This window comes from Bos taurus, chromosome 7 (assembly GCF_002263795.3).
Source record: "Bos taurus isolate L1 Dominette 01449 registration number 42190680 breed Hereford chromosome 7, ARS-UCD2.0, whole genome shotgun sequence".
Classification (NCBI taxonomy): Eukaryota; Metazoa; Chordata; class Mammalia; order Artiodactyla; family Bovidae; genus Bos; species Bos taurus.
Window position 1 is genome coordinate 12837582 of NC_037334.1, and position 27889 is coordinate 12865470.

The following is a 27889-nucleotide window of genomic DNA, read 5'->3' on the forward strand; positions in this document are numbered from 1 at the left end:
TGTCCTAATAGAGGGAAGGGCTCCACCTTCCCACTCAGTCAGGTCTGGGGTGGGGCCCCAGTCTGGAGCCTTTTGGTTAGTTCATTTGCTTATTTCGCAAGACTCATGCCTTAAGCCAGCTGCCAGAGGCTAACCAGTGATCTCTGCCCTCTGACAACTCAGAAGATAGCTCTGCTGATCTAAGGAATCTGGGCTTTGGTTTTCTCAGAAGAGTGAGGGTAATGTCAGCACATCGGATGGACTGGTAGGGACTGGGGAAGGTAGGAAGTTCTCCCCTACCTGTCAGGTTCTCACTGCTCACAGGAGGACACTGATATCTCTTGAACAAGGCTGGAGGTCTCCCGTCTCCAGCACTGTAAGGGTAATTCCTTTATTTAACGTCTCAATCCATAGGACAAAACAGAGCCCCCATTAACCTCAGCTCCTAGCCAACCTAGGTCCTTTGCAAACCATAGCCCTGAAGGTCGATGGAATACCCTAGAATCCTAGGCAATACTCTACCTCCAAGGCAAACAGCATCCGCGGGAAAATCTGAGACTTATGCGCCGGTGGTGGTGGTGGGGGGGGGCACACTATAGGGCACTCCGGTCACATAGAGGCCACAAGACGCTAAAGGCTCCACTGGCCAAAGCAGCACCCTGAGGGTGTGACGCCCCAGTGCCTTCTTTCACTCCTAGAGCCCCCAGCTGTACCCAGAGCTACGGCATTGGTCTCGTGATGGACGTGGTCACGCCTCGGGCACGCCCCCGCCTGTGCCCATTGGCCAAGTCGTGTTCTGGAGGCGGAGCATTTACTCGGCCTCAGCCTGGCCGGGGAACCCCGGTAGGTGGAGGCGGTGGCGGCGGCGGCTGCAGAGCCATGGTTGGTGACGCGCGGCCTTCAGGGGTTCGCGCTGGCGGCTGCCGGGGCGCGGTAGGATCCCGGACGAGCTCCCGCGCGCTGCGGCCACCGCTCCCGCCTCTCTCCTCCCTCTTCGTGTTGTTCCTAGCGGCGCCCTGCGCTTGGGCGGCGGGATACAAGGTGAGCGCGGCCCGCTAGCGGAAATGTACAAGAGCCATAGTGAAGCCTCCAGTAGAGTCGGAGGTGTGTGCGTGGGTCTGTTTTGTGGGTGCCCAGTGAATGGTTGCTAATATGACAGTGTGATCTGGTTCATGCTTTGTGTTACTGAGAAGACTGGCTGTGTTAGTCTGAGAATGGGGCTGTCTGTGTCTGTCTCTTGCTTCTGTGGATTGGCTTACCTGGACTTGGCAAGCATTTACACGAGCGGGCTGTGTGGTGGGGACTGGTTGAGAGTTGGGAGTCAGCTGCCTGAAGTTTTAACCTGACTTCTCCACTTGTGACCTTGGCCAAGTCACTTCACTTCTCTGATCCTCTGTATTCTCATCTGAAAACTGGAGATAATGTTGCCCTCAGGTCCCAGGGTGGCTGCTTGGTATTAACAAATGCTTAATAAACATGAGCTACTACTAGTGTTTTCCGAGGGCATGAACGAGAGGTGCTCTGAGAAGTTCTGTCAGTTGGGGAGTACATCTATGACACAACTATGTGTGTCCTTCTTAGGGGAGCCGATCCCCACCTGTCACTTGCTTCTAGATCAAGACTTACCTTATATCCTCCCAACCCCCCACTGCAGCCTGCCTCTTAACCTTGGAGTTACTGACAGAGTGAGTGTGTGTTTGGGGTCCCTGTGCAGACATGCCCGAAGGTGAAGCCGGACATGCTGAATGTACACCTGGTGCCTCACACACATGATGATGTAGGCTGGCTCAAGACGGTGGACCAGTACTTCTATGGCAGTGAGTAGAGGAGGGTGGGGAGTGACCCCTGGGACTCCCATGGTCCTGCGGAGCCCTTAAAATTCCTTTTCGGGCCTGGACAATCAGGGTGGGGGCAACACCCAGCTTGGGCTCCTGTGTCTAAGAATGTTTCCCTTGGCTTGCTGATTTCTGATTGCCTGACCCCTGTGCCCACAGTCTACAATAACATCCAGCCGGCGGGTGTACAGTACATCCTAGACTCCGTCATCTCTTCCTTGCTGGCGAATCCCACCCGCCGCTTCATCTATGTGGAAATCGCCTTCTTCTCGCGTTGGTGGCGCCAGCAGACAAATGCAACACAGAAAATCGTGAGGGAACTGGTGCGCCAGGGTGAGCCTCCCTTCAGGAAGTGAAAAGAGGAAGCCAAGCCCAGCTTCTATCTCTAGCACCCTGGCTTCTGAGATTTTATCACGCCATTTGCAGCCTCTATGTGGCTGCCGTTGCTGCTTCTGCTAAGTCGCTTCAATCGTGTCCGACTCTGTGTGACCCCATAGACAGCAGCCCACGAGGCTCCCCCATCCCTGGGATTCTCCAGGCAAGAACACTGGAGTGGATTGTGTTCCATAGCTCTCTTACACTGGCCTGAGAGTGACCCCTGACCCTTCTCCTCTCAGGCCTGGTCGTTTAGGCAGGTCTTCTCGTCCCTGGCATCACCAACCCTGGCGCCACTCCTGGCCCTGACAACTGACTTGGACTTTGCCCCTCCCGGCACAGGACGCCTAGAGTTTGCCAACGGTGGCTGGGTGATGAACGATGAGGCGACCACCCACTACGGAGCCATCATCGACCAGATGACACTCGGACTGCGCTTCCTGGAGGAGACGTTCGGCAGCGACGGGCGCCCCCGTGTGGCCTGGCACATCGACCCATTCGGCCACTCTCGGGAGCAAGCTTCACTGTTCGCGCAGGTTTTCAGATCTCTTGGGCCCGCCCCTTCATTCCTTCTGACTCCTCCTCTGTCATCCAAGCCCCGCCCTTTTCTGCAAGTTCACCCGAACCCGAACCAGGCCCTACCCCTGGCCCTCTCGCCACTTAAGACCCTGCCTCTTGGGTGACCTGTGAATCCCATTCTTTTTGCTCTGGCCTTGGCTCTGCTCTGTCCTAGCCTAGGTTGACCCTCATCACCTATTCCCATACACCCCGGCCTCCCTTGTCCAGCTGAGTCTTCCCCCTCCCCTGATTCCATCCAGTTTGCTCTGATCCTGGCTCTTGGCCAAGCTGGGTGGCTGGTTAGGGCCTGCGGTTTTTCAGCCAGCTTCGTTACCTGTGCCATGACCATCCCCCTTCCCTTGCTAGGCTGCGGAAAGGGGAAGGCCTCCTAGAGCTGGGGAAGGTGGAGGTGGGTTGTAGCGTTGGACTTGCTCCCTCCTGGCGCTTCCGCAGGGCTTCTGACCTTCCTCAGCCTTTGAAATGAACTGGAGGGCCTCGCTGGTCTTTGACTTGGTTTTTCTCCCTGTGCGTGAGAGTTTGGTGGTTGGTGATGAGAGGACCGGTCCCTTATGCATCCTGCCCTCTCTTGTTCTCCCATCCCACTCGTCATCCCTCCCCATCTCCAGATGGGTTTTGACGGCTTCTTCTTTGGACGCCTGGATTATCAAGACAAGAAGGTGCGGAAAAAGACGCTGCAGATGGAGCAGGTGTGGCGGGCCAGCACCAGCCTGAAACCTCCCACTGCCGACCTCTTCACCAGTAAGGTGGTAGAGTGGAAAGAGGGCCGCCCCCGTGCTCAGAAGGGCCCTGGGCTTGGTTTATGGTCTGCTATCATTGTCTTGAAATTCCTAGTAGTTTATGAACAGGGGCCCACCATTTGCAGTTTGCACTGGGCCTGGCAAATTCTGAAATCCATCCCCGGTGAGGCCTGGCAGGTCTAGGGGCCATGACCACCCCCTGAACCTAATGTGGTCCGCAGGTGTGCTCCCCAACATGTACAACCCGCCGGAAGGTCTGTGCTGGGACATGCTGTGTGCCGACAAGCCGGTTGTGGAGGACACGCGCAGCCCAGAGTACAACGCAAAGGAGCTGGTCCGTTACTTCCTGAAGTTGGCCACTGACCAGGTAACCGGGTGTCCAGAACCTATGCCTCCAGTGTACACGCACTGGGCCCTTCCATCGGCCCAGACAATCCCTAGCACTTCCTCACCTTCACTGGGGGAAGGTAAAATTCCATTCACCATCACCATACCCTGCTCCTGGATTTGTGTGCATTTCTGATTAGAAAGGTGGAGCCCTTCGCCAGAGCACATCCCCACCGTGTTTGCTAGACAGCATGGCACAGGACCTCAGTACCCATGTCTGGGTGGTAGGCCCAAGAGAATTCCTCAACCGCTTGTGGCTCTTTTTCTGTGTGTCCCTCTGCTCCCATGTGACACACTTCCACCCCTACCCCCCATGCCTCTGTGCACTCACATTCTTTTTATTTAAAAAAATAATTTTATTCATTTGTTTTTGGCTGTACTGGGTCTTTGTTGCTATGCGGACATTTTTCTAGTTTGGGCAAGTGGGGGCTACTCTCTAGTTGTGATACTTGGGCTTCTCATTACGGTGGCTTCTTTTGTTGTGGAGCATGGGCTCTAAGGCTCTTGGGCTTCAGTAGTTGCACCTCCCAGGCTGTAGAGCACAGGCTTGAGAGCGTGGTGCAGGGCTTAGTTGCTCTGAGGCATGTGGGATCTTCCCAGATCAGGGATCGAACCCATGTCTCCTGCATTGGCAGACAGAGTCTTTACCACTGAGCCACCAGGGAAGCCCTGTGCACTCACATTCTTGACCACATATATACCAAGACACAGCTGTCCACAGGGGTGGGCCAGGACACCCTAGCCTTAGGATACCCCCATCTTGCCTGCAGGGTAAGCTCTACCGCACCAAACACACTGTGATGACCATGGGCTCAGACTTCCAGTACGAGAATGCCAACACGTGGTTCAAAAATCTTGACAAGCTCATCCAGTTGGTCAATGCCCAGGTGAGTGTGCCTGCCCCGTGGGCACTTGTATTTGTATCCCAGGGCTTTGGGTCACATACATTATCTATAGGTGCTACCTTAGTTTTCTATACTTTAATAAGCTACCACAAACTTAGTGGCTTAAAACAATAGCAAGGATATTACCTTACAGTTCTGTAGGTCACAAGTCTGACATGGGTCTCACTGGGCTAAAATCAAGATGTTAGCAGGGCTGTGTTCTTCTGGAAGCTCTAGGGGAAAGTCTCCTTGCCTCATCCAGCTTCTAGAGGCCGTCCACATTCCTTGGTTCATGGCATCCTCCATCTTCAAAGCCAGCAAGGTAGCAGCTGTCTGACCCTGCCTCTGTTATCATATCTCTTTTTTTCTCACTCTCACTTCTTTATCCTCCCTCTTCCACTTGAAGATAACTTTGTGATTACATTGGGCCCACTAGATAATCCAGGATAATGTTTTAAAGTCAGCTGATTAACAGCCTTAATTCTGCAGTTTTAATTCCCTTTTACCATGTAACCTAACAGTCACAGGTTCTGGGGAGCGGGACATGGACATCTTTGGGTGGCCATTATTCTGCCTACCAAGGAGGTGTTGTCGTGGCCCCTGTAAATGGCCTGTGGCAGTGTCAGCAGGCAGTCCCTCTGCCATTAGCACAGAACCTCATCTCCCCTCTCCCATCACTTCCATCCCCAGAATTGTCTACTGGCACCATCTTTAACGTCCTCACTTTTCACCACCTGCTGCACTGCTATTTCACCAAAAACAGTTCTCAGCTATGTCACCAAAGGCCTTCCAGATGATATTTCCCAGTCGTCCCCAAGCCCCTGGTCTCTGAGGAGCTTTCAACACCGTGACCACTTCCTCCTGCAAATACCTATGTTCCTGGGCTACTAGGAATTCATACTGTCACACTTGGTTTTTCTCCTGCTTTCTCGTTCACACACTACATTTTACTGGAGATGAAGTTCAAAGCCTGGCTTTGCCACTTACTGACTCTGTGACCTTGAGGAATGTTTTTCAGCACTCAGTGCCTCAATTTTCTTATCTAGGAAATAGGCACAGTGGTGGGTCCCACCTGATAGGGCTATTTTCTTTTTAAAAATTTTTATTGCAGTAGAGTTGATTTATAATGTTGTGTTAATTTCATGTGTACAGCAAAGTGAATCAGTTTTACATATACATATATCCACATTTTAAAATTTTTTTATTTTTGAGGCAAGGAATACAACCTTATTCAGAAATCCATCTGAGTAAGAAGATGGCAGACTAATGTCTCAAAATAACCTTCTTGTCGAGGGCTGGATGCCAGTTTCTTTTATAGAGTCAGAGAGAGAAGCAATAAGGAACTAAAGTCAAAGGCATAATAGAGAGGGAGTAGCAGTATATCCACTCTGTTTTAGATTCTTTTCCCATATAGGTCATTACAGAGTATTGAGTAGAGTTCCCTGTGCTATACAGTAGGTCCTTATTAGTTATCTATTTACATATAGTAGTTATGATAAGCCTATTGATGAAAGTTTAATGAGCTTGCATAGACCAGTAGAACAGCTCCAGGTAAATAAAAAATGTTAGTATTGTTTATTATTATTACTTGGGGCTGAAAAACTTCTGTTTCTTCTTTAAGACACCAGTTGCGATGTCTTTTTCTCCAGGAAGCCTTCACTAGGCCCTAGGTGGAAAGCTTGCTTTTTCCTCTGGGCTCACAGGAGTGCCCACAAATATCTGTGATGTTACATCTAGACTGAATGTAGTCAACTGACCAATCTCTCTCCTCTGCACTTGGCTATGAATTCCATGAAGGCAGGGCTGGCCGCTGGTTATAGATTGTGTCCACAATCCTGAGCATATTAAGGAATTGTTTGTTGAGTGAACATTGGGTGTAAATGTGTATGTGAGTATTTGTTCAGCGATGTATTAATAGAAATGTGTTTGCATATAAAGTCATGAAGTCCTATGCATTTCCCTCATTCACTCAAATGTTTATTTTTAAAATTGAAGTGTAGTTGATTTACAGGGCTTCCCAGGTGGCATGCTAGTGGTAAAGAATCCACCTGCCAATGCAGCAGACATAAGGGACACAGGTTCTATGTCTGGGTCAGGAAGATCCCTTGGAGGAGAGCATGGCAACCCACTCTAGTATTCTTGCTCAGAGAATCCCATGGACAGAGGAGCCTGGTGGGCTACAGTCCATAGGATCAGAAAGAGTTGGACATGACTGAAGTGACTTAGCAAGCACGTAGCTGATTTACAATATTAATATTGTGTTAGCTTCAAGTATACACCAAAATGATTCAGTTATATCTATATATTATTTCAGATTATTTTCTACTATAGGTTATTATAAGACACTAAATACAGTAAATCCTTGTTGCTTATCTATTGTATGTATAGTTTGTATCTGATAATCCCATACTCCTAGTTTATCCCTTCCCCCCTTCCTTTCCTGTTAGGTAAACATAAATTTGTTTTCTATACCTGTGAGGCTGTTTTCTACATAGATTCCCTTGTATTATTTTTTAGATTCCACATATAAGTGATATCATATGGTATCTGTCTTTCTCTGACTTACCTAAGTATAATGTTCTCCAGGTCATTCAAGTGTTTACTGAGCACCTACTGGGTACAAGGCACTGGGGACACAACTTGAGCAGAACAAACATCCTTTAATTCATGGAGGTCACCTTGTTCCTCTGCCTCCCTCAGTTGAAAGTGAGCCTTCATTCATTGTAACAGTTGTGTCATTTGGCAATAATCTTACAGTGCTGAGAAATTATTATTCCTGCCCTAGAATGTCATATTTCATTTCTCCATGCAAGTTTTAAGTAATAAAATTGGAATATTGAAAGTTTAGTAAAATCTCAGGTTTATTCTTGCATCCCTCAATTTCTCTCCAGGCCAGGCTGGTAATTAGCTTGGGCCAATGTTCATTTTCACACTTAGCCGTTGGTTTGTACTTAAACTGTGTATTTAAAAAAAGAGAGAAACTTTGAACCAACCGGGTGCATGAATGTGTGTGCCTGTGTTTGTGTGCATGTGCACACCTGTGGGCCCGCCCGGGAAGGGCTCCCGAGGGCTCACATAGGCACACCTCCCCTCAGCAACGGGCCAACGGGATCCGCGTCAATGTTCTCTACTCTACTCCGGCCTGTTACCTCTGGGAGCTGAACAAGGCCAACCTCAGCTGGTATTTGGGGGGACTGGGGAGCCTCGGGGGGTTGGCATGCCCTGTGGGTCGTGGCCCTGCCCCCAATGTCTCTGCTGCTGCAGGTCAGTGAAAAAGGATGACTTCTTCCCCTATGCTGATGGCCCCTACATGTTCTGGACCGGTTACTTTTCCAGCCGGCCTGCCCTCAAACGCTACGAGCGTCTCAGCTACAATTTCCTGCAGGTAGGTGGACGCCAGGCTCCAGGGGCTGGCCCAGGGGTCCTGACAGGACTGGTGCCCCAACATACCACCTGCTCCACAGGTGTGCAACCAGCTGGAGGCGCTGGCGGGTCCGGCAGCCAACGTGGGACCCTATGGCTCCGGGGACAGTGCACCCCTCAGTAGGTGTCGGCGGGCGAGGGGACAGCGGGGTGGGACTGAAGCTGGACTCCAGACTTCTACTGTCCCTTTCTTAAAGCCTTTAAGAACCCAGCCTGCCAGACTTTTCGCATGTCCTTGGGGTCTGGGCCGAGAGTCCTGCGGAGACCTCACTTAGGCTCACCGTCTGGCTACAGATGAGGCGATGGCCGTGCTCCAGCACCATGATGCAGTCAGTGGTACCTCCCGGCAGCACGTGGCTAACGACTATGCCCGCCAACTTTCAGAAGGCTGGAGGCCTTGCGAGGTGTGAGGGTGGGGCCTGGGGGAGGCGGAGACAGGAAGGGACTGGACCTGGACACGGGGGCCGGGAGGTGGGGGGGGGCGGGGGGTGGGGGCGGCGGGGGTGGGGTCGGACTTAGGAAGGGGCGTGGTCGAAAAACAGGCCGCCAGAAGGGCTCGTGGGGCGGGGCTTGTGAAAGGAGGGACGGAGAGAGGCAGGGGCGGGGCTGAGAGCGGGATCGCGAGGAGACCGGCAGGGGCGTCCAGAGTGGAACTTTTGCTTTACACGCCTCCCCAGGTTCTCATGAGCAATGCGCTGGCGCATCTCAGCGGCTTAAAGGAGGACTTCGCCTTTTGTCGCAAGCTCAACATCAGCATTTGTCCACTCACGCAGACAGCAGAGAGAGTGAGCCGGCCTGGAGCGGGAGAGGCGGGGCTGGGGGCAGGTCCCGTGGGTGGTGGGTGGAACGAGAACCAGAGAAACCTCTGGGCCCAGTGAAAAGGAGGAGGGGCTGATGGGCTCAGCTGGTTACTGAGCACTCTGGGGCAAGATATTTGAGGGCTCAGTGAAGCTGGGGCAGGACGGGGACCAATGCACCACTTGGAGGCTTGACTCACCCAGGGACGTTGCTGCATACGTGGGTGGGTTTGCAGAAGGCCTGTTGTGACCTGTGTCGGCTCTGACCATCCCACCCCAGTTCCAGGTGATCGTTTATAACCCCCTGGGGCGGAAAGTGGACTGGATGGTGCGGCTGCCTGTCAGCAAACACGTTTACCTCGTGAAGGACCCCGGTGGCAAAATTGTGCCCAGCGATGTGAGCCCATTTCCACAAATATTCCTCCCTGTATAGCACACTTGATGAATACCTACCCCCTTGGAAACCTCCCCTCATGGGCATTTCTCCTTTACCCCCATGGACATTTCCCCTAAGATTATCTCCTCTACGGATGTCTTCTCCCATGGACCCCTCCCTTTCTTGGATATCTCCTCCTTCATGAATATTATCTGCCCATTACTGTCTCTTCCTCTAAATACTTTTCCCCTCTGCTCCTTTAAATCATACCCCCTTGGGAACATTCCTGCCCCTCGCCTATGAGTATCTCCCCCTTGTTAATATCTCCCTGTGAAAAAATTTCCTGTTTATGAATATTCTCCTCATCCTGAGGACCTCTCCCTCCTAACCACTTCCTCCCCCCAGAATCTGTTTTTCCCTCCTTCCCCTGTCTCAAGAGTCTCTTCCCACGCTTAACTCCCTCACTTCTCCCACTTCCTACAGTACGTCCACCCTTCTGGTAGATTTCCCACCTTCTGAATCTTGGAATCTGTTTCTCTTTTTTTGGCCATGCAGCTGGCAAGATCTTAGTTCCCCCACCAGGGGTCAAACTTGTGTCCCCTGCAGTGGATGTGGAGTCTAACCACTGGACTGCCAGGGAATTCCCTCTTTGCCATCTTTAACTCAGCATTTCTGACACTCCCACCCTCTCTGCCCAACACCTAAATTTCTTTTCCCCATCTGGCAGGTGTGACTCCTTGCCCTCCTCAAGTTTGACCCCTTCCTGTTTGTGTGGTGTGGCTTCATGCATGTCCTCCCAGCTTCTTGACTTGGTTTCTTCCTCCCTTACCTGAGGTGGTGACCATTCCCAGTTCAGACAGTCAGGAGCTGCTTTTCTCAGCCTTAGTGCCTGCCGTGGGCTTCAGCATCTACTCAGTCTCCCAGATGCCTAACCAAAGACCCCAGAAGTCCTGGTCCCGTGACTTGGTCATCCAGAATGAGGTGAGACCCTACTCAGACCCCCTTCCATTTCTGGGTGATAGTTTTGAGATGTGGCAGTAAGCCACATGGACTGTGGGTGAGTGGGCGTGAAGTTTATGGTCTTGTGTCATCAGTCCTCCACTGTATGTTCTCAGTGTCCTCTCTTGGGGCTCTTATGTCACCCTTGGGTGACACTTGATAGAAATGTCAGAGCTGATGGAGGTATGGGTTTGCAAATTCAGTGAGGTGTGTCAGAGACGTGGAGGAGGTAGCTGTGTGGTCATTTGGGGTAAGAGAGATCCAGTCAGGCAGGGAGCACCCTCAGGTGGAAGGGTGTTGGGTGTTCAGAGAACACTCATTGTGTCGGAAGCCAGGTATTGGGGATGGGGGCAGGTGACAAGTCAGATCGTGTGGGCCTTAAGGGCCAGCAGAGGGGAGGACTCTTTTACTATGAAGGAATCACAGGAGAAACGGTTGCATTAAGGCTGTTGTGGGTCCTAGCATTAGCCTTTGTGGGTCCCTCCTTCCATAGAAAAATGCTAAAAATTATATTTCATGATAGTATGGATATGAATATGAATAGTAACCATGCAGACTTTGACCTGATGTATTCATTATTACTTCATTCAAGTTTTCTTCTGATCCTAAAAGAAATGGAGATTTATACATTTCTATGGACCCTAAAAATCTTGGGTCCTGGCCTTGTGGTTCCTCTTTCAGTTGCACAAGCAGCCTGGGTCCCAAGCAGATGGAGAAGGAAAGGCCATGGAAGTGGGGAGAAGTGGTCAGATTGAGGATAAGGTAGAAAATGGAGCTGTTAGATTTGCTACCAGTGATGCACAATGAGAGAGAGAGAGGAGGGAAGGGTGGGTGGACCTTATTTTCCCCACCAGGGATTGAACACTCTCCTTCTACCATGCAAGCTGTGAGTCTAAATCACCCGTCTGCCAGGGAATTCCCACTTTGCAGTCTTTAATTCAGCATTTCAGACATGCGATCCTTCCTGCCCAACACCAGTGTTTGCTCCTGAGCCCTGGGAAGAGCCATTGGTTGAAGTGATGGTCATTAATGTCTGTCCACCCTTTTCTCCCCAGTACCTCCGGGCTAGGTTTGACCCTAACACAGGGCTCTTGATGGAGTTGGAGAACCTGGAGCAGAATCTCTTGCTGCCTGTTCGCCAAGCCTTCTACTGGTGAGAGAGGACCACCAGGTCAGGGGGTGGGGTGTGTGAACAGAGCTGAGGTCCCTTGTCTGACTCTCACCTGCCCTGGCCCTAGGTACAACGCCAGTACAGGTAACAACCTAAGCTCCCAGGCCTCCGGTGCCTACATCTTCAGACCCAACCAGAACAAACCACTGTTCGTGAGCCACTGGGCTCAGACCCACCTTGTGAAGGTCAGGGGGCTGAGAGTGGGCACTTGGGGACAGGGCGTGCAGGCTGGGGTGCATGTGGAGCGTGATGTGCCTTGTGAGGGGTGGTGGGGAGAATTTACATCTCCAATAGATAAGAAGGCTAAGACCAGAGGGGAATACTTGAGGATTTTCACACAGGGTTGATAATCACAGCTGGTTGTATGACAGTTACACATGGAGGCCCATAGAAAGGCATTTCACATCTGTCGTGGGGATCAGGAGTGTACTTAGCTTTGAAATTGGTGGTAGGCTGTTCCCATTTGGCCCCTGAATGCACAGAGTCAGGTGTAACTGCCTGAAAATTTCATTAGGGATCTGCGATAGGAAGGGATTTTATCTAGGGTGATTTGAGGGTTCACACTTGGATAAGGTTTGGGTGATTCTCACCTAGAATGGATATCTGAGGGTGCATCTGGTTGGAATCAGGGGCTCATGCTTGCAGGTTTCCTGAGGCCTCTCACTGATGTTTCCTCTTAGGGAGGGAGTGGGGCAGGTAATGGCAAGTCTCACATGAGTGAATACCTGCATACCTGGGTCACTGTGTTAGGATACAGTTTCGCCTGTTGTAACAGAGTTACTCAAATAACCATGCCTAAAACAAGATGGAAGTTTCTTTTCATCTAATAGAAAGTTTAGGCAGGTGGAATGATCCAATAATCATCTAGGTCCCTTCTATCTTATTTTTTATTATTTTGGCTGAGTTGCACATGGCATGTGGGATATTAGTTCCCCAACCAGAGATTGAACCTGTGCCCCCTGCAGTGGAAGTGCAGAGTCTTAACCTCTGAACTTCCAGCAAAGTCCTCCTTTCTAACTTATTGCTCTGCCTTCTGTACATTCACCTTCCACTTCATGGCCCAAGATGGCTGCTCAAGCTCCAACCATCACATTTACATTTGAGCCAGTGGAGGAGAGGAAGGGGCAAGGAACTTTGTTCATAACACTTTGATCAGTTTCCAGTAGGCAAACATGGTCACACAGCTACTGCAAGCCTCAGGGAAGACTGAAAAATACAGTCTATTCCAGGAAGCCATGTGCAAAGCTAGAATCCTATTCTAAGGAGGGGAGATAGGTAATGGTGGGCTTCCCAGGTGGCACTAGTGGTAAAGAACCCACCTGCTAATGCCGGAAACATAAGAGATGTGGGTTCGATCCCTGGGTTGGGAAGATCCCCCGGAGGAGGGCATGGCTACCCACTCCAAGTATTCTTGCCTAGAGAATCCCATGGACAGAGGAGCCTAGTGGGCTATAGGCCATAGGGTTGCAGAGAGTTTATATACAACTGAAACGACTTAGCACACATGCATGGGCAGCAAGAATGTATGCCACACTCAAAAAAACTTACATGGCAATGACTGAGGTATAAAGTCATTTGATGTTTGATGACTAGGCATCAAACCTAGGCAGGTAGGGAAGGTGGGCTGGGCTCCGAAGCTATTAGTGGGGTTGACCCTGACGTAGGCCTTTGTGATCTTCACAGCTGGGGTGGACATTTGCAGGGCTCACCTTTGCTCAGGTGCACGCTTACACCTGCCCCCACTCCCGTGTGCCCACAGGCGTCCTTGGTGCAGGAAGTACACCAGAACTTCTCAGCCTGGTGTTCCCAGGTGGTTCGCCTGTATCCCAGACAACGGCACCTGGAGCTAGAGTGGACAGTGGGGCCAATACCTGTGGGGTGAGCGGGGCTGGGGGCTGGGGGAAGGGCAAAGTGAGGTTAAAGTGAAGCTCACCACCTTGCCATCCCATTGGGTATAGAGACGGCTGGGGGAAGGAGGTCATCAGTCGCTTTGACACTGCATTGGCGACACGCGGACTCTTCTACACTGACAGCAATGGCCGGGAGATCCTGGAGAGGAGGTGGAGAGACTGGGGGCACCGAGGGGTGGTCTGTGGTGTGCTGGGGCCCAGGGCAGTGAGGGGGCATCTGCTGATCCTAATGACTGTGGGAGGGAGAGGATGAAGGAGGAGTGGGTGAGTGGGGGGAAGGGAGCCAGACTCCAAGCCTGATCAAATCCTAACCCCACCCCAGGCGGAATTATAGACCTACCTGGAAGCTGAACCAGACTGAACCCGTGGCTGGAAATTACTATCCAGTCAACAGCCGCATTTACATCACGGTACCCATCCCCCACCCTGCTCCCCACCTTTTCCTGACACCCCTTTACAGAGTGGACTTCACCTGTTCTTGACATCTCCCAACTGTCCTCAGCAGTCTCCACCATCCCTGTGGGGCCTGCCTGGGAGCCGGGGCTGGCCAGCAGTGCAGCCCCTCACTCACCCTTTACCCCTCAGGATGGGAACATGCAGCTGACTGTGCTCACTGACCGGTCCCAGGGGGGCAGTAGCCTGAGAGATGGCTCCTTGGAACTCATGGTTAGTGGTCTGAGCCCCCATCTAAGTCAGGGTCCTTCCACCAGTTCCCTTCCTGCCCTCTACAGGACCTTGAAGCCAGTTTCTTTTGCTAGGTGCACCCCTTTGTTTGTGGTCCCCGCTAAGCTGAACCCTCCATTCCTCTGTGAGACATTCACTCCGTGCTTTTATCCAATCCCTACCCAAACTTCCGCTCCAGGCCCTGATTTACCCTATGCACGCCCGCATTAGATCCTTACCGCCGTCTGCCCTAGCCCGTTGTTAGGTCGGATCCCCACGTTTACTGGGGATCCCTTACGTTCCCTTCGTCGTCACCCGTTTCCCCCAATATTTTTTTTTCCCTTGAAATCCCCACGTACTTTCACCCAGTTTCCGGCCCAGAAATTGGCTACAGGAACCCTCACTCTTGGCCACTCTCCCCGCAGGTGCACCGAAGGCTGCTGAAGGACGATGCACGCGGAGTTGGGGAGCCGCTGAACAAGGAGGGGTCGGGGCTTTGGGTGCGAGGACGTCACCTCGTGCTGTTGGATAAGAAGGAGACTGCGGCCGCCAGGCACCGGTTACAGGCGGAGATGGAGGTCCTGGCCCCGCAGGTGGTGCTGGCTCAAGGTGGCGGCGCGCGGTATCGCCTCGAGAAAGCCCCACGCACGCAGGTGAGGAGGCGCGGCAGAAAGAGGACCCTAAGAACGCCTGCGGAGGGAGGGGCGGAGTTGAGGGCGGGTTTTCCTAGGTTTAACTGAGACCCACCTCGCCTGTTCCTACTCGTCCTGGGGTAAGCGAATCCCGTTCGCTTAGCTCAGCGTAGTCTCGGTTCAACCCTCTCGCCCACTCAACTTCTCCAACAGCGTCTCTCTCCTGGCTTCATCCCAATCCTAACTCTGTCAGGGGATGAGAACCGTTCTGCCGCTAACCTGGCACCGCCGGGTCCCCTCATTGGCTCAGTCTTCCCAGTCCTGGCTGAGCCCCGCCTCCTGAGCACGGCCAAGGCCCGCCCCTCCGCGCTGAATCTCCGCCTCCTGAAGCCTCTCAGCCCCGCCCCTCCCGGCTCAGCCCCGCCCCTCCCGGCTCAGCCCCGCCCCGCTCTTTCCCTCAGTTCTCTGGGCTCCGCCGCGAGCTGCCACCCTCGGTACGTCTGCTCACATTGGCCCGCTGGGGCCCGGAGACACTGCTGCTGCGCTTAGAGCACCAGTTCGCCGTAGGGGAGGACTCGGGCCGGAACTTGAGCTCCCCGGTGACCCTGGACTTGACGGTGAGGATAGAGATGGAAAGGAGACTGGGGAGAGGAGGGAGGGGAAACCCCGCTTTGTCCCAACGCATCCGGGCCCCTTCACTGCCCGCAGAACTTGTTTTCCGCCTTCACCATCACCAACCTGCGGGAGACCACGCTGGCGGCCAACCAGCTCCTGGCCTACGCCTCCAGGCTCCAGTGGACGACGGACACGGGTAGGAGCCTGCCCGGAGCGGGGTGGCGGCCGGGGGTCCGGGGAGGGGGGCGGCGGGTCAGTGTGGGAGGTGCGGGAATGTTGACCCGGTCCAGGTATAGAGCTTGGAGGGTCGGAGTAAGTCGGTGTTCAGATTTAGGTTAGGGGTTTAAGGGAGTGATGTGGCTTGACAGTCCTTGAGGGTGGGACTTGTGGGTGTGAGGACAGTGCCCAGACACTGGGGAGAGATTTGAGCATCTGGGGGTGGTATCTAGGCTCTGGCAAACAGTTGAAGGGTCTGGGAGTGAGGGCCTGGGGAAAGATTTAAAGCGGTATGTCTGTGTTCAGGGGAGGGCGCACAGAGGATGTTAAGGCGGAGGAAGTCTGCATCCCTCACTTCTCCCCTCCACCTCCCCAGGCCCCACACCCCATCCTTCTCCTTCCCGTCCGGTGTCCGCCACCATCACGCTGCAGCCCATGGAAATCCGTACCTTCTTGGCTTCGGTCCAATGGGAAGAGGACGGCTAGACCCACTGGATACAAGACTACCGGCTCCGAGCCTGAGTTCTCTCTCCGGGGGCGGAGCCAACTCTCCCCCTTGTTGCTCTTACTACCACCAATGAAAGCCATTAAAATGTCACTACCGAGACTCAGGTCAAGGTGTGACTGAGTGTGGGTTTCCTTTTTTTTTTTTGAGGGCAGTGGAATTTATGACCTAGAAAGGTCAGCAGGGGCTTCCCAGGTGGCACAGTGGTAAGAATCTGTCTGCCAATGCAGGAGACATGGGTTCAATCCTGGGTTCGGAAGATCCCTGGAGCAGGAAATGGTAACCTGCTCTAGTAGTCTTGTCTGGAAAATTCCATGGACAGAGGATCCCGGCTGGGTACAGTCCATGGGGTCGCGAAGATTTGGACATGACTGAGTGACTAAACACAAAAACACAAGGTCAGCAAATCCTAGCTGACCCTTGACCCGAGTTCTTTCAGGAAGGCCACTTGCTGGCCTGAATCCTCAGACCATAGTCTACACAGTTCATATCCCACCCCACCCACCACTCCCTCCTCCACTCCTGCTTCACTCTTCCATCCCCTAGGGCTGTGACACATCTGTGTTTTTGTTTATTTTTTATTTTTGCTGCCCATTGTGCCTTGTGGGGTCTTAGTTCCCAGATCAGGGATTGAACCCCAGGGCCATGGCAGTGAAAGCGCCGAATCCTAACCACTGGACTGCCAAGGAGATCCCTGGCACAGCTGTTCTGAGAAGCCACTGAGGACAGACTTGTATTGGCTTGTCCTGGGCCCAGAAAGCCAGACATACCCTGCAGGCCTCCCAAACTCTACCTTGGCGCCCTGAAGGTGGGGAATCTCAGCGGTCCTGGGGGGGCGGGGTATGAAAGAAGAATCAGAACCAGGTTCCAAAGCTAGGCCTTGGACAGGTGGGCTGGAGATGTGGGCCTCCCAGGAGACAGGCAGAGAGCCTGGCATGCCCTGGTTCTGGTGTTCTGGAATATTCTGGAATCTGTCTCAGAGGAAGGAGACCTGAGGCTTAGAATTGAAAGAAAGTCAGTACAGTTTTGTGTGGGTCCCTTGAAGGCGGTCTGGAGGCTGGGACGGCATTGCCACGCCCACCTGCAGCCCACGTAGAGACCATTGTTTGGATGCTTAGGCCCCTGATTGTCAGATGTGCCTCCAGAAGCTATGTCTACAGCCTCCTTGGGTGGGTAACAGGCATGGACCTGGGCCAGCTTGGAGCCCCTGGGCAGATCACAGATGGGATCTGGGTGCCAGATGCACTTCTTGAAAAGTTTTCTAAGTCTCCCTGTAGAGAGAGAAACCAGAGAGGCCCCAGGAGGGCATCCAAGTCTAATTGCCACACTGCATGCGGTCCAATCACTGGATATACCTTCTCCAGATGGATGTACCTTCTCCAGATGGATGTGCCTTCTCCAGACTTTTTTTTTTTTTTTTAATTTCGCTTTGCCAGGTCTTAATTGCCACTTGCAGGATCTTTATTATTATTATTTTAAAAATTATTTATTTTTGGCTCTGCTGGGTCTTCATTGCTTTGTGTGGGCTTTCTCTAGCTGAGGCATGAGGACTGCTGTTCGTTTCAGTGTAGGGGCTTCTCTGATGGTGTCTCACGCTGTGGAGCATGGGCTCTACGGCGCGTGGGCTGCAGTAGTTGCAGCAGCGGGCTCAGTAGTTGTGGCACATGTGTTTAGTTGCCCCGTGGCATGTGATATCTTCCTGAACTAGGGATCAAACTCGTGTTCTCTGTACTGGCAGGTGGATTCTTATCCACTGTGCCACCAGGGAAGTCTGTGTAGGATCTTTAGTTGTGGCATGTGAACTCCCAGTTGAGGTATGTGGGATCCAGTTCCCTGACCAAGGATCAAAACTGGGCCTCCTGTGTTGGGAGCACAGAATCCTAGCCATTGGGTCACCAGGGAAGTTCATGTTTCTCAGACTTTTGAATTCTCCTGGATTGAATCCAGGGCCATGACAGTGAAAGCGCCAAGTCCTAATCACTGGACCACCAGGGAATAGCCATCCTCAGAATTTTTAAAGTTTCCTTCCGGGAGAGGAAGAGCTGGCCAGCACAGTCTGGGGGCATGTGCCCCAGGGCAGTCTGCTGTCCTGCATCAGGCCCTATCATAGGAAGCGCCCACCAAAACTGTTGGTAAGTATTCTGCTGGAGGCAGGGATCCATCTGGGCCAGGATGTTTGCCCTAGGAATAGCATTTCGTGTCTGATTATCCATATGCCTTCTAAAAATGTATCCAAATCCAGGGCGACCTGGATCCAGGGAGACCCATGGAGGTCACCCTGGGTCCTTCCTCAGTCCTGCCTGGAGCCCAATCACTGATGCATTCCTGTAAACCTCTCCAAGGTGTCCTTGGTGGTGGGGACAGGCACAGGCTAGCCAGAGAGGCTCAGGATGGACGTCTGGGCCAGGCTGTGGTTCTTCTGCATGGGTCCTGGTATTGGACCCATGGCAACTGGTGGTGCCTCCTGAAAACATATCCATGTCCCCATTCAAAGAGGCAACAACCTGGGCTTCCCTGGTGGGTCAGTGATAAAAAACCTGCCTGCCAATTCAGGAGACATGGGTTTGATCCCTGATTTAGGAAGATCCCACATGCCGAGGGGCAGTCACAACTACTGAGCCCGTGTGCTGCAACTACTGAAGCCCGAGTGCCTGTGCTCCGCAGCAAGAGAAGCCACTGCAGGGAGAAGCCTGTGCACTGCAACTAGAGAGTAGCCCCTGCTTGCCACACTAGAGAAAAGCCTGCAAGGCAATGAAGACCCAGCATAGCCAAAGAAATGAAAAAAAAAAAAAGAAGAAGAAGTAGAGGCAGTGGCCTGCGCTGAACATTCTGGCCCATAGTCATGGGCTCAGGTGCTGTCATTCTTTGGTCTCGGTCATTGAGACCACTTCCTGAAAAGTTTATGTGACCTTTCGTGGAGGTGAGCTCTGGCCTGGGCCAGAGAGGGAGGCCCAAGGGCACAGCAACCCAGCTGCTGTCCAGTGTGGGTCCCTGTTGGCAGAAACCTACCCCTGCAACATTTCTAAGTCCTGATCTAGTGTGAACAGGCTCCAGGCTAGTCAGGGAGTTCTGGGTGAGGGCCTTGGCATGCCAGTGGTTGTGTGTGGGACCTGATCTTAAGAGGTGCCCAGCCAAAACGTGTCTAGTCCTCTCTGGTGGTGTAGACAGGACTGGATGACCAGTGTGTTCTGTGGAGTGGGACCATTGTGCCCTGATCATTGCATCCTTCCATCCTGAGCAAGGGCACGGACCCAGAGAGGCTGGGTGAGGGCACACCAGCCCGTGGTGGTTCTCTGTGGGTGCCAACCTGTAAGATTGCCTTTTGAAAAGATCTCTAAGTCCTCCTCACTAGACTGGGGCCAACCCAGGTGTATAGGAATGCCCACGGCCTGTCTGGGGCCTGGACCAACCAGGGAGGGTGCCCCAGGTCCACCTAAGGACCCACTTGAGGCCTGGTCACTGGAGTGTGTGCATGCTCAGTCGTGTCTGACTCTTTTGTGACCCCGTGGACTGTAGCCCACCAGGCTCCTCTGTCCATGAGACTTCCCAGGCAAGAATATTGGAGTGGATTGCCATTTCCTTTTCCAGGGGATCTTCCCGACCCAGGGATTAAACCCGGGTCTCCTGCATTGTAGGCAGACACTTTACCGTCTGAGCCACCAGGGAAGTCCTGAATGAAGGCCATTGGCTTTGGCTTTGAGGGCTCCCACTTCACTTGCAGATACCTGTGTGGCTCAGTTTCTGGAAGCACTCTCCACAGCCCCCCTCCATTTTTCTAAATCTTCCTCTGGAGGAGACAGCTGATCCTAGCCATCCAGGGAGGCCCCAGGAGGACATTCTGGGCCTAGCCAAGGTCACTGATGGGCCATGTTCATCACATGTGTTTCCAACGCCTCCTCTGGAGATAGGCAGGGACAAGGAGGGCTAGGGACCACCGTGGTGGGTGTCCAGGATTTGGGGGAAGTCCTCTGTGGGGTTGGGTTACCAGGGGTGCCCCCCTAAATATTTTTAAGCCCTCTTGAAAGGGGGAGACAGAACTGAGGTGGTCTGGGAGGCCCTGGAGAAAGCTGAGTCACAGCCCTACGTGGGCCCAGGTCATGGGTTGTTATTCAGTCATTTAGTGACCACCTTTTTGTGATCCCATGGACTGCAGCACACCAGGCTCCCCTGTCCTTCACTATCTCCCCAATAGTTTGCTCAGATTCGTGTCCATTGAGTCAGTGGTGCTATCTACCATTTCATCCTCTGCTGCCTCCTCGGTTTGCCTTCCGTCTTTCCCAGTATCAGGGTCTTTTCCAGTGAATTGGTTCTTTGCATCAGGTGCTCAAAGTACTGGAGCTTCGGTGTTCAGATTTTTCACATCCGTATATGACTACTGGAAAAACCATAGCTTTGACTATATGGACCTTTGTTGGCAAAGTGATGTCTCTGCTTTCTATTACGCTGTCTAGGTTTGTCATAGCTTTCCTTCCAAGGGGCAAGCGTCTTTGAATTTCATGGCTGCAGTCACTGTCCGCAGTGATTTTGGAGCCCAGGAAAATAAAATCTGTCACTGCTTTCACTTTTTTCCTTTGTATTTGCCCGTGTGGTGAGACCACATGCCATGATCTTAGTTTTTTTAATACAGGGATGCCTCCTCAAAAATTACTAAACCCCCCTTTGGTGGTGATCAGTCTCGGCCGTCTAGGGAGTTCCATGGATGGTGTCCCAGTCCCACCAGGTCACCCTCGGGCTGCTGAGCTAAAGTACACTGTTCCAGTAAGACCCAGGAGAGGTGGTATCTGGGGTGCAGGTTTGTCCAGGTTGCGCTGGTTGTCGGGCGCCACCTGGTGGCCACTTTTTTTTTTATCGTCCCGGGAGCTTGGTTGAAGTGGGATGACTGCCTAGCCCAAGGGCGAGTTCCATGAGGCCACCCGCGGTATACGAGCCCTCTCTGCCTCCGAACTAGGGCTCCTCTGAGTCTGTCACTGCAGTATAAAGGAGAGGGGCACCTGGGAACTGCATGGGCAGGGTGCCTGGCGCACGGTTGTCCCCATCACCAGCGAGGACCGACTTGAGGCGTTTCAGGTGACCAGGATTTGGGAGCCCTGGGCTTGGCCTCATTCCCACCTGGTGCTGGATTGTTGGGAGCGCCTGCTGAGAATTTTCTAGGTCCTCCTCTTGGCGCCAGGATCACGCAGGGCACTGTTGCTGGATGTGCGTCCAGAAAATTTTCCCTCCTGAAGAGGGAACTGGGAGGCGGAGATAGGGCACCCAGTGACCAACTGGAGTCGACCTCATGGACTGCAGCCGGCCAGGGTCCTCTGTCCATGGGATTTTCCAGGCAAGAATACTGGAGTGGGTTGCCTATTCTTGGACACTCCCCCAAACCTTTGCAAGCCTCCTTCCAGTAGCAGAGACCACTCCAGGTCAACCAGTAAGTAGGGTGCAGGGGAAGGTATCATGGACAGGGTCACCAGGAGATGCTTGATCATCTGAAGTAGCAGTTGAAATAATTTCCAATTTGTCCTGGGGTGAGGGTGTAGCCCTGACCCCCAGCAGGTCAAGGAGGTGCCATTAACTTTTCCTGGGGACTTCATGTCCATGTAAACTTTCCAAAAACGTTCTTTTTAAAGTAATTAATTTATTTGGCTACACCAGGGTCTTAGTTGTGGGAGGCAGATCTTTCTTAGTTGTGGCATGCAAAATGTTGTTTTTAAAATTAATTTTTATTGCAGTAGCATGTAGAATATTTCATTGAGCCATGCAAACTCTTAGTTGTGGTATATGGAATCTAGTTCCCTGACCAGGGATTGAACCCAGCCTCCAGCATTGGGAGTGTAGCATCTTAGCCACTGAACCACCAGGGAAGTGACAGCATATGGTGAACAATGTCAGATCCGTGGTCCCTGAAGAAGAAGATTTAGCTTTGGGACTAGGGACCAGGCTTGATCAGTCAAGAGCTTTTGTGTAGCAGAGTTTTATTAAAGTATAAAAAGGGGCAGAGATGGAAAGCTTCTGATACAGACATCAGAAGGGGGAAGGAGAGTGCCCCTGCTAGCTAGCTAGTCTTATCAAGGCCTTATATACCCTTACCACACTCGTCATGTCCGACTCTTTGCGACCCCATGGACTGTAGCCTATCACAGTCCTCTGTCCATGGGATTCTCCAGGCAAGAATACTGGAGTGGGTTGCCATTTCCTTCTCCAGGGGATCTTCCCAACCCAGGGATCGAACCCAGGTCTCCCACATTGCGGGTGGACGCTTTACCATCTGAGCCACCAGGGAAGCTCTACTCCCACAATAAACATCTTAAATTAACAAGATTAGAGCTAACAATAGAGAGGTCTTACCAGACCCACTCCCACAACAAGATAATCTTATTATCTTAAGATAACAAGATTAGTCAGAAGGGTCTTGTTAAGGAGATACATGTCTTCAGCAAGATACATCTTATATTGACTAAGACAAAACAATGTAGAAAAAAAAAAGTTTGTCCTTTTCTCCTCCTTGAGAGCCCTGGACCCCTTTCTCCTCCTTGGGACCCCAGACTTCTTATCAACCTACCTAAGAATTGACTCTTTCAGAAGTTCCACCAATGTTTTTAAGTCTCCCTCAGAAGGCTGAATCTTTAGGGGGCTGCAACAGAGGAATGGGGTGGGGAGGGGACGGGGGGGTGGTGGTACAGGTTTCTGGCAGGCAACTGTCCTCAGTGAGACCCAAACATCTTGAAAATGTTTTCTGAGGGCAGGAAGGCGCTGGGTCATCTTCCTACACCAGAAATACAGTGATGTGTTTCCTGTTGGTTGAATCCGCCACCTGAAACATTTTCAAAGTCTGTCTGTAGTAACTAGTCCTCGAGCCATAGAGGTCCTCCAGCTGCTGAAGCAGGGTGCCCGGATCTTGTCCACAGCTCAGGTCAGGCCTGGTAGTTAGGGGACATTCCTCCAAACATTTCTAATTTCCCCTCCCCAGGCTGTGATCAGCTCTGACTGGCCCTGGAGGCCGGAGAGACCATTCTTGTCCTGGCTATGGGCTCATGTAGTTTCAGTTGTCATATTTGTCCCTTGAAAATGTTTCCAAGTTCCCCTCAAGAAGGGGTCACCACGGGACTTCTCTGGCAGTCCAGTGGTTAAGAGTCTGCACTTGCCCTCCAGGGAGTGTGAGTTCTTTCCCTGGTGGGGGAACTAAGATCTCAGATGTCCTATGGTGTGGCAAAAAAAAAAAAAAAAAAGAAAAAAAACCAGCTTGGTATTATTATAACAACACTTTGTAAGTCCACTTTTTATTTCCTACATGATTTATGAGACTAATACATTAAAAATTAGTGTAGGTTTGACAGGAAACAACAAAATTCTATAAAGAAATTATCCTGCAATTAAAAAAATAAATAAAAACAAATAAAAATAAAAGTTAGTGTAGAAGCTAATGTTATTGCAGCTTTGGCTTGTAACACCTGGTGGTATTTTCTATATAATTTAAAAAACTAATAAGTTTTTAAAATTATTAGTTTAAATTTTTAACACAAAGTATATAAAGATGTAATTTGGGGACACAGACAACTGAAAGAATTAGGGATAGAAATATAAGGAAGAGTTTTTGCATGTTACTAAACTGGTGTAAATTCAAATTAGCCCCATAACATAAAGATTTAAATGTAATCTCCATGGTAACTACAAAAAATAACTACAGAATATACACAAAAGGCAATGAGAGAGGGACTTAAACATTTCACTACAAACAACAACAAAAAACTAAACACACAGGAAGACAGTAATGCAGTAAATGTGGGCCAAGACACCTATACGGTATACAGAAGGCAAATAGCAAAATGACAACGGTAAGGCCCATCTTAGTAAAAGAGTAAGGGGTTCTGATACATGCTGCACAGTGGATCAACCTTGAGGATATTATGCTAAGTGAAATAAACCAGTACCAAAAGGACAAATCCTGTATGATTTCACTTCCATGAGGTACTTAGACTAGTCAGAATCATACAGATAAAAGGTAGAATGGGTATTGCCAAAGGCGGAGGAAGTGGGAAATGGGCAGTTACTGGTTATAATGGATACAGAATTTCAGTTTTGCAAGATGAACTGTTCTGTACATAGATAGGTGGTGATGGTTTTACAACAATGTAAATAGACTTAAAAGCACTGAAATGTTACTTAACCACAATAAAAAAATTATTTTAAAGAATCAGTTATTGATACATGCCACAGCATGACTGCATCTGAAGATATGATGCTAAGTGACTTGTTGATCACAAAGACAACATTATATAATTCCATTCACATAAAAGTCCAGAATAGGGAAGTCTTTAGAAACAGAAAGTGTATTAGCAATTGCCTAAATCAAATCCCTTATGATTATACAGTGGAAGTGAGAAATAGATTTAAGGGACTAGATCTGATAGATAGAGTGCCTGATGAACTATGGACTGAGTGAGGTTTGTGACATTGTACAGGAGACAGAGATCAAGACCATCCCCAAGAAAAAGAAATGCAAAAAAGCAAAATGGCTGTCTGGGGAGGCCTTACAAATAGCTGTGAAAAGAAGAGAATCGAAAAGCAAAGGAGAAAAGGAAAGATATAAGCATCTGAATGCAGAGTTCCAAAGAATAGCAAGAAGAGATAAGAAAGCCTTCCTCAGTGATCAATGCAAAGAAATAGAGGAAAACAACAGAATGGGAAAGACTGGAGATCTCTTCAAGAAAATTAGAGATACCAAAGGAACATTTCATGCAAAAATGGGCTCAATAAAGGACAGAAATGGTATGGACCTAACAGAAGCAGAAGATATTAAAAAGAGGTGGCAAGAATACACAGAAGAACTGTCCAAAAAAGATCTTCCTGACCCAGATAATCATGATGGTGTCATCACTGACCTAGAGCCAGACATCCTGGAATGTGAAGTCAAGTGGGCCTTAGAAAGCATCACTACGAACAAAGCTAGTGGAGGTGATGGCATTTCAATTGAGCTATTTCAAATCCTGAAAGATGATGCTGTGAAAGTGCTGCACTCAGTATGCCAGCAAATTTGGAAAACTCAGCAGTGGCCACAGGACTGGAAAAGGTCAGTTTTCATTCCAATCCCAAAGAAAGGCAATGCCAAAGAATGCTCAAACTACCACACAATTGCACTCATCTCACATGCTAGTAAAGTAATGCTCAAAATTCTCCAAGCCAGGCTTCAGCAATACATGAACTGTGAACTTCCAGATGTTCAGCTGCTTTTAGAAAGGGCAGAGGAACCAGAGATCAAATTGCCAACATCCGCTGGATCATGGAAAAAGCAAGAGAGTTGCAGAAAAACATCTCTTTCTGCTTTATTGACTATGCCAAAGCCTTTGACTGTGTGGATCACAATAAACTGTGGAAAATTCTGAAAGAGATGGGAATACCAGACTACCTGACCTTCCTCTTGAGAAATCTGTATTCAGGTCAGGAAGCAACAGTTAGAACTGGACATGGAGCAACAGACTGGTTCCAAATAGGAAAAGGAGTCCGTCAAGGCTGTATATTGTCACCCTGCTTATTTAACTTATACGCAGAGTACATCATGAGAAACGCTGGACTGGAAGAAACACAAGCTGGAATCAAGATTGCCGGGAGAAATATCAATAACCTCAGATATGCAGATGACACAACCCTTATGGCAGAAAGTGAAGCGGAACTAAAAAGCCTCTTGATGAAAGTGAAAGAGGAGAGTGAAAAAGTTGGCTTAAAGCTTAACATTTAGAAAACGAAGATCATGGCATCTGGTTCCATCACTTCCTGGGAAATAGATGAAACAGTGGAAACAGTGTCAGACTTTATTTTTCTGGGCTCCAAAATCACTGCAGATGGTGACTGCAGCCATGAAATTAAAAGATGCTTACTCCTTGGAAGGAGAGTTATGACCAACCCAGATAGCATATTCAAAAGTAGAGACATTACTTTGCCAACAAAGGTTCGTCTAGCAAGGCTATGGTTTTTCCTGTGGTCATGTATGGATGTGAGAGTTGGACTGTGAAGAAGACTGAGCGCTGAAGAATTGATGCTTTTGAACTGTGGTGTTGAAGAAGACTCTTGAGAGGCCCTTGGACTGCAAGGAGATCCAACTAGTCCATTCTGAAGGAGATCAGCCCTGGGATTTCTTTGGAAGGAATGATGCTAAAGCTGAAACTCCAGTACTTTGGCCAACTCATGCCAAGAGTTGACTCATTGGAAAAGAGTCTGATACTGGGAGGGATTGGGGGCAAGAGGAGAAGGGGACGACAGAGGATGAGATGGCTGGATGGCATCACCAACTCGATGGACATGAGTCTGAGTGAACTCCGGGAGTTGGTGATGGATAGAGAGGCCTGGCGTGCTGCAGTTCATGGGGTCGCAGAGAGTCAGACACGACTGAGAGACTGAACTGAATTGAACTGAGGGCTGGGACTTAGAGGAGGAAGGTGGAAAGTTAGGAAAGTGATAGCTAAAGAGAAGATTTTCTTAAAGGTGTTGAAACTGTTCTAAAATTGACTGTGGTGATGACTGCATATATCTGTGAATATACTAAACCACTGAATTGTAAACTTTAAAGGAGCCTATTGTGTAGTGTGTATATGTATATATATATATACACATACATACATACACTATCTCAATAAAGTTCTTTTTTAAAAAAATTAACAATATTTATTTGGCTGCTCCAGGTCTTAGTTACGGCATATAGGATCTAGTTCTTTGACCAGAGATAGAACCCAGGCCCCCTGGATTGGAAGCTCAGAATCTTAGCTACTGGACCACCATGGAAGTCCCCAATAAAGTTGTTTAAACAAACAAATAAATGCATTAGCTTTGATCCACTCTGTTAAACATATTGCGAGTTTTCAGATACACCCCACATTTACATAACCTTTATTTTATATCATTAAAAATAAGAAATTCAATTGCCTTAGGGATATGATAGGTACTTGCATTTCAAAATTCTCTAGGGAAACACTAAAACACGGAGGTAAACGTCCTTCCAGTGTAAAATGTGAGAGCTTTATTGAACAAATCTCAGTTTGTGGTTGGTCTTAGAAGAGTGCCTATGCTCAGGCTAGGCCTGTGTTCAGACTTTCCACCAGAGCCAATTTCATTCAAGGCCATGGATATCTTTATCTAAAGTAACAAATATGTGGGAGCGGGGAAGGAATGGGTGGAAGCCTCAGCGCTGTCAGCAGTCAAAGATGCAAATAGAGCCAGAATATATTACATTTGGTCCTTTAAAAAATATTTTATTTGGCTGTGCCTGGTCTTAGTTGTTGCACAGGTTCTTCGATCTTCCTTGCGGCACGCAGTATCTTTAGCTGCCGCATTTAAAGTCTTCACAAGGGTCACAGTTCCACGTGTGGTCTCAAAGCATTATCCCAAGACCCTGACTCTTGCAGGACATCACGCTGTCCTGTTCTAACCTGACTTGGATTGGGTGTTCCTCCTTCTGAACAAGGGTGTTCCTCCTTCTGAAAATTGACACTGAAATTCCCTGGTGCACACCCGTTTCTTGCTTTCAGAAGAAGCTGCAGTGACCGACCAGGCGGTGAGGTTACCTATTTACAAACAGCACTGGCGGGAACATATGGGCCCACATGTATGGATGTGAGAGTTGGACTGTGAAGAAGGCTGAGCGCCGAAGAATTGATGCTTTTGAACTGTGGTGTTGGAGAAGACTCTTGAGTCCCTTGGATTGCAAGGAGATCCAACCAGTCCATTCTGAAGGAGATCAGCCCTGGGATTTCTTTGGAAGGAATGATGCTAAAGCTGAAACTCCAGTACTTTGGCCACCTCATGTGAAGAGTTGACTCATTGGAAAAGA

At 50.2% G+C, this 27889-nt stretch overlaps 1 protein-coding gene across 1 annotated transcript; it reads left to right on the plus strand.

The window, feature by feature from the left end:
- The first annotated feature begins 844 nt into the window (after nt 1-844).
- MAN2B1 (mannosidase alpha class 2B member 1) lies at nt 845-16183 on the plus strand. The gene is given in 24 exon segments (NM_174561.2): nt 845-1020; nt 1694-1796; nt 1974-2147; nt 2532-2725; nt 3374-3506; nt 3727-3872; nt 4663-4779; nt 7872-7957; nt 8041-8161; nt 8241-8319; nt 8494-8603; nt 8877-8984; nt 9277-9393; nt 10207-10353; nt 11427-11524; nt 11610-11727; nt 13302-13420; nt 13501-13602; nt 13775-13862; nt 14038-14118; nt 14541-14768; nt 15209-15364; nt 15456-15558; nt 15955-16183. Coding segments are annotated over 24 exon segments (3000 nt in total). The 5' UTR covers nt 845-858; the 3' UTR covers nt 16065-16183.
- The last annotated feature ends 11706 nt before the right edge of the window (nt 16184-27889 follow it).